At 43.1% G+C, this 10,173-nt stretch overlaps 1 protein-coding gene across 2 annotated transcripts in view; it reads right to left on the minus strand.

The window, feature by feature from the left end:
• The window catches only part of LOC116691078 (troponin I, fast skeletal muscle), a 24,356-nt gene extending 17,923 nt beyond the window's left edge, over positions 1-6,433 (minus strand). For both annotated transcript variants that reach the window (XM_032518414.1, XM_032518408.1), the window contains exons 1-5: positions 6,356-6,433; positions 6,192-6,228; positions 4,183-4,311; positions 3,167-3,256; positions 1,404-1,580 (exon numbers count right to left, since the gene is read on the minus strand). In XM_032518414.1, the coding sequence (XP_032374305.1) occupies positions 1,404-1,580; positions 3,167-3,256; positions 4,183-4,311; positions 6,192-6,228; positions 6,356-6,363 (441 nt within the window). In that variant the 5' untranslated portion in view covers positions 6,364-6,433. The remainder of the gene's footprint in view (positions 1-1,403; positions 1,581-3,166; positions 3,257-4,182; positions 4,312-6,191; positions 6,229-6,355) is intronic.
• Between the last annotated feature and the right edge of the window lie 3,740 nt (positions 6,434-10,173).

The raw sequence follows: 10,173 nt of genomic DNA on the forward strand, positions 1-10,173 counted from the left end.
CTACCATCTGAATGTCTCAACAGAAATCAAGACTCATCAGACCAGGCGACATTTTTCCAGTCTTCAACTGTCCAATTTTGGTTCAAAATGGAACAGGTGTTCCTAATAATCCTTTAGGTGAGTGTGTGTATATATACTGTACATACTTTATATACATGGGAAAAGTAACTGCATTTGCATTCTGTGAATCAGTTTTTTTTTTTTTTTTAATTTATAGAGATATTATCTGTTTTTTTAAAAGATTGTTTTGGGGCTTTTCCCTTTATTAGATGGTGACAGTGGATAGAAAAGGAGGGGATGACACGCTGCAGGTCGGACTCGAACCCCGGGCCGCTGCAAAGGACTCAGCCTACATGGGGCGCATGCTCTTACTGGGTGAGCTAGAGGCCGCCCCATCGAGAACTCAGTTTTGAATCAAAAATCGATATTGAATTATATCATGAGCCTAAAAATCAAATAGAATCGTGACATTTTCTGAATCGTACACTCCTACTAAATAATCACATGAAAAGCAAACGTATGCCAAAATGTAAAACTCTTACATAGGCCCGTCACAGTTATTACACAATTGTCAACTTCTTTTCCCATAAATCATTTGTTTAACCGTTATTAAAGAGGATTTTGAGACATGCAGAGAGCAGCAGCACACAGATTCATATCAAGTTCAAGTTCAGGGCCTTTAACTGTCCCCGAGGAGCGATTCGTTTTGCTTTGACAACAAAGACGACAACATCGATTAGAAGTACAGGATCAGACCATTCGGGGAAATAAATACCACGACATTAAAAGTCCAAATGTTCCCTAATGTGCAGACGTTACCTATTCTTTACAGAGTTAAACAGAGAGATAGCAGAGGGGACGAAGGAGAGTTTATATCTATTTGTTTTGGCTGGTGGCCGACTAAGATTGAGAACTATCGGCCATGATGGATTCTGCCTGTTTAAGCACATGTTTATTGTGCAGATCAGCTGGTGTCATCTGCTCATATCATGTCTGAGGAAGACAACAGGTAAGGTAGTCCCTAAGCTAGTCACTGAGGTAGTCATCCACAGACACAGGTCTGGATCCACTGTGCTACATGCATTTTTTTAAACAGGATTTATAAAATCATGCCAGCAATTATTATTGTAATGTCTTAGAATTCTATGCACAATCAAAGGTCAACCACATGTTATTATAGGCTCAGTTTAATGCAACTTAATTTGATTCAATACATGTGCTGTGGAAGAAGGGTCCCTGCTCCATCTCTCTCAGTTAAGTGCTCCTTGGCCTTTAAAACATTGAGGACCCCCTGATCTAAAATCCTCTGTGAGTTTTGTAGTTTGAAGATGAAACCGTAGAAATCAGAGGAGCCAGATGTAAATGTACTTGTGCCGTATCCTTGAGTGTCTAAAAGCACGCACCTCCTCTTTGACTTCCTTCTTCACCTGCTTCAGGTTGGCTCTCAGGTCCATGGAGACTTTGTGCTGGGAGCCCAGCAGCGCGGCCAGCAGGGCGTCGGCCGACATCCGCACCTTCTTCAGGGCCGGCTTCTTGAACTTCCCGTTCAGGTCCTGGACCTTCAGCTTCAGGTCCTCGATCTGACAGAGAAGACACTCAGACCCTCTGCATGTGTTCTGGGTCCAGATTTAAAAATCTACATCCTGTTTCGGTGGAAAGTGTGTGTGTGTGTGTGTGTGTGTGTCTCTGCGTGTGTTTGTGTGTGTGTGTGTGAGTGCCTGTGCGTGTTTGTGTGTGCGTGTTTGTGTATGTGCGTGTGTGTGTGCATGTTTGAGGTTGTGTGCGTGTGTTGGGTGAGGGTGTGGTGTGTGTGGGTGTGCGTGTGTGTGTGTGTTGGTGCAAGCGGGCTAGCGTGTGTGTTGTGTTGTGTGCGTGTGGGTGTGTGTGTGTGCGTGTGTATGTGAGTGTGTGTATGCCTAAGGGTGTGGGTGTGACGTTGTGTATGTGGTGTGTGTGTGCCTCGTGCGCTGGTGGGTTTGGTGTGCTGTGTTTGGGGGTGTTGTGGGGGTGGTGTGTGTTGTGTGTGTGGGCATGTTTGCGCGTGTGGGTGTGTGTTGTGTGTAGTTGTGGTATGTGCGTATGTGGTGTGCCTGTGAGTTGTGCGTGTTTGTGTGTGCGGTTTGGGTGTGTGTGTGTGTGTGTGTGTATTGCGTGTGTGTGGTGCATGTTTGCGCGCGTGTGTGGGTGTGTGTGTGTGTGTGTGTGTGTGTGTGTGCGTGTGTATGTGCGTGTGTGTGTGCCTGTGCGTGTGCGTGTGCGTGTTTGTGTGTGCGTGTGTGTGTGGAAAAAAAAAGAGACAATAGTTGTTGCCTCTGATTGAAGGGATTATATTTAAAGCACTAGCCCGTCACATAGTAAATATGATGTAGTGGCCATTGGTTATTGAAATCAGCGGGTTAATTCTTATGGATTGTCCATATATTATCATGATTTAAGATTAGAATCATTTAATAAATTTGAAGTAAAAGAGATGAGAATATGACATTTTTGAACAGAAAACTGTTTTATTTGCAGACTTTTTAGAGCAAACGGGTTAAAATGCATCAAATATTCTCCGTCTGCAAGAGACATTTTTGTGTTTTGTGGTTTTTACGAAATAATGTAGTCATACAATTGATGGGTTGTGGCTGCTGTAATTCTCTTTATTCTTCTTTTTGTAGAGGATGTTGTGTGTAGACATTGGTCTGAAAGCTGGGGATGAAACTCCCCGTGTATGGGTGTCGTGTGATGCCGTGCGGGACGGGTCAGTTAGTGGCGTGACACGTGAATAAAATATCATATGTAAATAAAAAATAACACGAGTTAACAAAATAAGTTAGCGGAGCAACATTAGAGCAGCTTCCTCTATTGAGAGTTTTAAATAAATTTTAAAAACTCATCTTTTTGCACTGGCTTTTAACAGAAGCTGAGCTTTGACAGTTTTTATCTGTTATCTGTTTTATTGTTTTTGGCATATTCTGTTTTGGATGTTTTTTTCCAGTTATTTATTATGCTTTCATCTTATGTTGTTATCTATAGTTGTGCAGCACTTTGGGGCAGCAGTGACTGTTTGTTAATGTGCTATAGAAAAAGAACTTTGACCTTGACCTTGATGTAAATAAAAAATAACCTGAGTTAACAAAATAACTGTGGCTGGAAGTCAAACTTGAAAAAAATAAAAATCTACCTCCTTGTTGGTCTTTTTTACTTTGAGGTCCATGTCGTACCGCTCGTCGTCCACCAGATCGATCTGCTTGTGAAGTTTCCGGCACAACTCCTGGTTGTTGGAACAGACAGGAAGAGGGGATTGGAACACAAATGGGAAAAACAAACCCTATATATATATATATATATATATATATATATATATATATATATATATATATTATATCTATATCTCTGATATTATATTCATCTCACTCGGGGGGCGTGTTACGCTGCAAAATGGGATTGTCAGCAGACAAACCGACCAAAGGTCTGTTCATTTGGAAGTCCCCAGATCTTAGGGATACATTAATATATAATATATATATATATATTATATATTATATATTATATATATATATATATGTGAGATGAACCAAACAGAGAAATCATCTCTCCAGTGGGTTTACTGGTCTGCAGGTCCCAGTTAACAAACACTTTTTTGGAAGTGTAACACAACTTGTTGTTTTTTTGGTTGCGGTTTTTGTAGTGTTGTGGAAACGGGGGGGGCAGCAGCTCACCTCCGTAGGGAGTTGGGTTTGGAACCAGAGGGTCGCTGGTTCAAGTCCCCCCAAAAGCACGGAGTGTGGATTTGTAGCTGGAGAGATGCCAGTTCACCTTCTAGGCACTACACCGCCCACTCACTCTGACATCTCTCCGTGTGTGTGTGTGTGTGTGTGTGTGTGTGTGTGTGTATTTCAGGCGCCTGTTTAATGATGTGAATTGTAATTTCATTCCCCACTGGGGATCAATAATAAAAACATTATTATATATAATTAAAATGTTCCTCTTATCTGTAAAATCAGCGTGGACCCGATTCAGCTCCACCCCTCAAAGACTCGGTATCGAGACTCGATGAGAACCAGAATCGAAAGGAAGAACTGTTCAAATCAGAGCACGGTCCTGTTAACCTGCGAGGACTAACGTCTGTCATGTTGCTCCTGTTGGTTTCTGACTTCCACTCAGAGCCTCTAGGCTGAGTTGATGGAGGACGTTTACCTGGAGCTCCTGCGTGCATCCTGGGACGGAGAGGGGGGGGCAGTGCTCTTCCACGTGCTTCATCTTCTCCTTCTCGGCCTCCATGGCCTCCTCCGCCAGCAACGCCTGACCAATCTGCAGCAGTAAGCTCTGAGGGAGAGGATAGGAGAAGAGAGGAGGAGGGGAGTGAGTGGCGAGTAAAAAGGAGGGGGAGAGATGAAGAGAGGAGGAGGGGAATGGAGGGAGAGAAGGAGGGGGGAGATGGAGAAGGAGGAGAGAGGAGGAGAGGAGGAGTGAAAAGGAGGGGGAGGGAGAGGAAGGAGGATAAGGAGGGGTGGGAGGGGAGGAAGAGAGGAGGAGGGGGAGAAGGAAGAGGGGAGAAGAGGAAACTGGTAGGAGGGTGGAGGGGGAGGTGAGGGAGAGGCAGTGAGGAGGGAGTAGGGGGCGGAGGGGAGGGAAGGAGTTCAAGGAGGAGGAGGAAGAGAGGAGGAGGGGGAAAAGGAGGGGAAGAGAGGAAGAGGGGAGAGGGGGGGAGGGGATGAGGGTTAAAAGGAGGGGGAGGAAGAGGAGGAGGAGGATGGGGAGGAGGAGGGGAGGAGGAAGAGAGAGGGAGGGTTAAAAGGCGTGGGAGGGGAGGAAGAGGAGGAGGAAGAGGAGGAGGAGAGAGTTCAGAGCACCACGCAACAGGCGGACGCTGATGGACCACCATGACGAGTTCAAGTTAAAAAGTTAATTGTGTGCCACGTGTGTGTTTGTCTTACTGTCTCAGGCCTGCTGCCATTATAGAAGTAATGTTATTTATTTCAATTAAAGTTGTATTTTAGGATTCCTCTTGTCAACTGGCCGGGGACGACAGCTGGTAATGAGCCGTGGAGGCTAAAGCTGCTCCGTGTACTGCACAGTTAGTTAAAGGGGACTGTCATTATAAGCTTAAACACGTAAAATAAAAAAAGTGATAATCAAGACTCTGTGTTTATTAGGTGGATAAAAGCTGCTTCTAAACTGTCTTTATAGTCTAATTTCCTAAAACAGAAACAACAAAAACATACCCTTGTTCCATTGTTTCTAGTGTAGTCACCCTATTTTTAGATTATTTTGGGGGGCTTTTCCCTTTATTCAGCAGTGACAGTGGATAGACAGGAAAGGGGGAGAGAGAGAGAGAGAGAGAGAGAGAGAGAGAGAGAGAGAGAGAGCGAGAGAGAGAGAGAGAGACCCATGCAGGGTTCCAACCCCGGCTACTGTAATGTTGTTTCTTCTTTTTTTAAGGTGTGCATGTTATACCAGCCGTTCAGTTTTTCTTCACTCCCTATCTTCCTCTTCCTGCATGTATTCTGTGTTGGCTTCATGTCATTAAGTAAGTATGTGAAAAGTGAAATATACGAACTAAAGGGCTCCAAAATCTTGGTTATCAGATCAGCTGTTGGGTTATTTTTATATCATAAGATCAATAGATCCATTGTTAGGTCTGTGAAATGTCCTAACCCCAACCCTCCCGTCCCCAAATGTCCCCCAAAAAATATTCAGAGAAAAGCAATTCAGATTCAATTAACGGAGAGTGTGCAATGCTGACATTTATCCTGAGGTGCAACGAGGTAACGCTTCTCTGAGTCTAAAATGGGAGGGATGGGGGGGGGGGGGGGGGGGGGGGGGGGGTTTGCGTGGAGTATGATTGGTAACCTTAACCTTTAAGGCGCCATCCCAGTAGATTGCTCATATTTGAGGACAGGTCAGGTAATTATCATAAAACACTTGAGGATTCTTAGTGAATTAATACCCACAATGCATTGGTGGTCTCCGTACATGAAGAGTGCACCCTACTCTCAACCTAAAAACTTACGTTGACAAATTGGGTTGTGTAAATTTACATCAAGCAATTTCACTGTGTTATTGTTTTATTTCCCCATAAAATACGTAGTAATAAAACTGCTTTGACAGTACTGTAGGTAACTGCCTGTGAACGTGTATGATCGCGATGATTAAAACATTGTCTCTCACAATTAAAAAAAAATATCAGCACCATGTGACTCTACCTTGAGGTGATTCCTCCTGCTCGACGACATCTTTTTCCTTTAGAGAAAACAGAAAAAGGAAGACACAGGAAGAAGAAGGAAGAAGAAGGAGGAAGAAGGAGGAAGACGATTAACAGGGATTGTGGAGTTTTGTAGATTCTGGAAAAGTTCAGATCAGGACTCACTCGGCCATCCTGACTGCAGCTGATTCCTGAGAGATGAGTGGAAACACCACAGCTTCCCAGTCTCTTTATATAAGGTGTGTGTGTTGGTGTGTGTGTGTGTGTGTGTGTGTGTGTGTGTGTGTGTGTGTGTGTGTGTGTGTGTGTTGTGTGTGTGTTGTGTTTGTGGAACCAGTTGTCTCCAGAAGCTGCCGGTTAAATTCCAGACGGACGGGTCGACTCGGCAGCTGAGGCCTAAAACAAGCGCTTTAGGATTTCCTTCTGCAGCATCTTTAGACAATGTGGGACCACGACGGGGACTCCACACAGAACTGGTCAGACTGTAAGGGCTATAGGTTTGACCCCCCGTTATCATCAAATTAGTAGATAATATAGTTTCCTATTGTCAACAAAAGTCTAAAAGACGCGATCAAAGACAAAGATCGTCAGTACTTACCCTCCTGAGGCATCGAGCTCCTTATTGTCCAAAAACTGTTAAAAAACAAGTGATCCACAACTTGTGTTGAACTGTCCTCGCGCCCTCCTTATTCCCATAGAAACTAGCACACAGCTAAGCACACAGCCACACCCAGACACCCCTTCAGCGCACACATCACCCCCACGGACACAGACAGCAGCACGGTCGAAATTCTGGCCACACAGCAGTGACACATTCTTCTTTTTTTCTGGGGTTGGTGGGGGGGGTGCCGAGGTGGGGGGGAGGGGGCGAGGTGGGGTGGGGGCATTAGGGAGGGGGCTGCCAAGAGAGTGGGGGGGGGGGGGGGAGGGGCTGGGACAAATACTGGAATTGAGTCCACCCCGCGAAAGTCACCAAAGTGGTGGATTAAGAATCTAAGTGGGGCGCCGGGGGGGGGTCGCTATAAGAGAAATGGTCCTCAGCGGGGCGCGAACAGGGGCGCGACAGGATCGTTCCCTGCGGGGTTCCTGTGGGGGATTTATTCCTTCCTCGGCGTGGTGCTGTTTGAGACAAACCCAGTTTAACGCAGCGTTTGTGTGGAAATTAGACGTTAAAATTACTGTGTTAATACTTTGAGATCTTGGGGGGGTAAAATGTGCAGTAAATTAGTGTTTGACATATGTAGTGTTGGTGAATCCTCTTGACAGAAAACTATAAAGGCAAGGCGGCCTATGTGAAGATGTCGGGGTCTTTCAGACCGGACCCTGGGCTGTCAATGGCTGCTGGGGGGGGGGGTGGGGGTAGCCCAGGACAGATGTCGGGGTTGTTGTTTAGCGCGGCGGGGCGGGGGCTGGAGTGGGCGGCGCCTGGGGGGCAGGGGCGTGCGTGGGGAGGGACTGGGCCCTCGACACATGGATCTTTGGTCTTTTTGGGTTGGTTTTGGGTGATTACAACGGCGGGGGGGGTGGCAACAGGGGGAGGGATGTGTTAGACGGGTGCTGGTAATGGTGTGGCTGATTGCGATAATTCATGGGGGAGAGGTGGTTTTTTATCACTGTGTACGTCGGGGTGGTGTTATAAGTCCGCCTTCAGGAGACGCGGGGGTAGTCGGCACGGAGTGAGCCGGGGATATTCTTAGTGCTGGGACGAAGCAGTCGGTGATATTTTAGGAGTTTGGGTCCTGCTAGTCTATCTACGGCAGACAATGGAAAGCGCTTTCTCGGGTTTCCCAAAAACACCTGAACCTGACGTCTAAACTGTAACTTCCCTGCCGTCACCTACGTTTCCTTTCCGCATCCTCTAGTCAAGCGCGCTCAAGCGCAGGCATGCTGGGCTCAAACAGCTGACAGCTGACGGATCGCACTAGACGGGGTCGCCTTTCATCTCGCTGTGTCTTTGTGTCATTGGGAACTGATCCCAGAATTATTCTGAATAAACACAAAGACAAATTTGGATATAGGGACTTGTGTAAAATGAAGAATTACAATGAAAGTGCTCAATTGAAATCAGGTTTTGTATGATTAAAGAAAAGGCTGTTAGCTTCATTGTACAGACAAACTACAAAGCAAGTACAAGAGATCGTTATTATGTGCTACAGACGAAATTGCTTTATAATTATTTAATTATAAAATGTAATAATATTATATGTTATAATTAATTATGTGAAAAGCGTTATTTAATATTATATATTTATATTCCCCATGGAGGAAAATGAATTTTTTATTGTAAGACTACACAGACCTGTTTTTCATAACTATAATAAAACACATTTAAAGAATCCGCTGATTAAAAAGATACAGTTTGGAGGGAACTTCCAAACCTTTTAAATTAAATGAAGATTAAAAAACTGGCGTGAAACTCTCCCCCAGGGGAGGCAATTGAAAGAGTTGTGTTGTACACTCTAAAAGAAAAAAAAAACCGGGAAATAAACAGAAAAAGCACTGTAAGTGCTCATTACATAAAAACAGAGGGTACAGATTACAAAAAAGGGTGTGGGCTTACTATTGAAAAGAATAACTTACAACATAAAAAATTGCTTACTAAAAATACTTTCTTTACTCTTACTGACGAACCAATAAATGGACAATGGACAATTATGACGCTAAACTGGTAAACTTTTACTTTTCCTCCCATTACTCTTCCTACTATTACTGACGACTATATTACTACGTTTTGTTACTCGAACTCTACTATACACTCGGGAGGAAAAAAAAAAGAAACAAAAAAACTTGGGATTTCGAATCTAAAAAAAAAAAAAATAAAAAACGAATTTCTATACTACTCAAAAAAGTTTTCCTGGAAGCCATTACCCGGCATCGTCTACCAGTAATTAAAAACAAACATCTCACCATTTTCTGTATTTAAGTGGTGTTTCCCTGACAGTAAAACAAAAAACATAACAAACATTTTCCTGTTATTTAGTGGTTGTTTCCATACAGTAAAAAACATAACCATTTCTCTTTACATAGTGTTCCTGACAACGTAAAACTCACATTTTCTGTAAGTTAATGGATGTTCCGAGAGTAAAAAAAAACGTAACATTTTTTCTGTTAGTTTAGTGTGTCCTACGTAAAAAAAACAAAAACATTTTCTGTTATTTAATGGTGTTCCTACAGATGAAACAATAACTTAGAACTAAACTTTTCCCTGTTCTTTAGAATGGTGTTCCTACATTAAAGAAAACAGAACATTTTCTGTTATTTATGGTGTTCCTACAGTATGAAAACCACTAACATTTTCTGTTATTTGGTGTTTCCTACAGGTAAAAAACAACCATTTTCTGTTATTTAATGGGTTCCTACAGTAAAAAAAAAAAACAAACACTTTTCTGTTATTTAGGTGTTCCTACAGTAAAAACAACATCTTTTCTGTTATTTAATGGTGTTCCTAAGTATAAAAAAACAAACATTTTCTGTTATTTATGGTTTTCCTACAGTAAAAACATAACATTTTCTGTTATTTTAATGGTGTCCTGACAGTAAAAAAAAGACATTTTCTGTTTATTAATGGTTTCCTACAGTAAAAACGGAACATTTTCTGTATTTAGGTGGTTCCTACAGTAAAAACAAAACATGAACTTTTCATGTTATTGAAGTAATGGGGTGCGCTGACAGGAAAAAAAAAAATGGAAAAAAATGGAAAATTCAGGTTTCATTTTGTAGGCTATAGCATAGTATTGAGTCACAATATGCTTCTACCATTACACTTCCACTGAACAGCTTTCAAAGATGTTTGAGGAAAGGCATGTTCTTCTGATACGTAGCTCAGCGTAAATTCTTTGAGGAAGACCTAACACTTAATCACTGCTCTCCTCCTAAATCCAATCAGCTGTTGGAGGCGTTCACCTTCCTGTTAAACCAAACAGAATCAGCCACAAATTCCAAAGAGCCAATTACAACCCTGCTTTAAATCTGTTTCTCTCCCT

This window comes from Etheostoma spectabile, chromosome 1, assembly GCF_008692095.1.
Source record: "Etheostoma spectabile isolate EspeVRDwgs_2016 chromosome 1, UIUC_Espe_1.0, whole genome shotgun sequence".
NCBI lineage: Eukaryota > Metazoa > Chordata > Actinopteri > Perciformes > Percidae > Etheostoma > Etheostoma spectabile.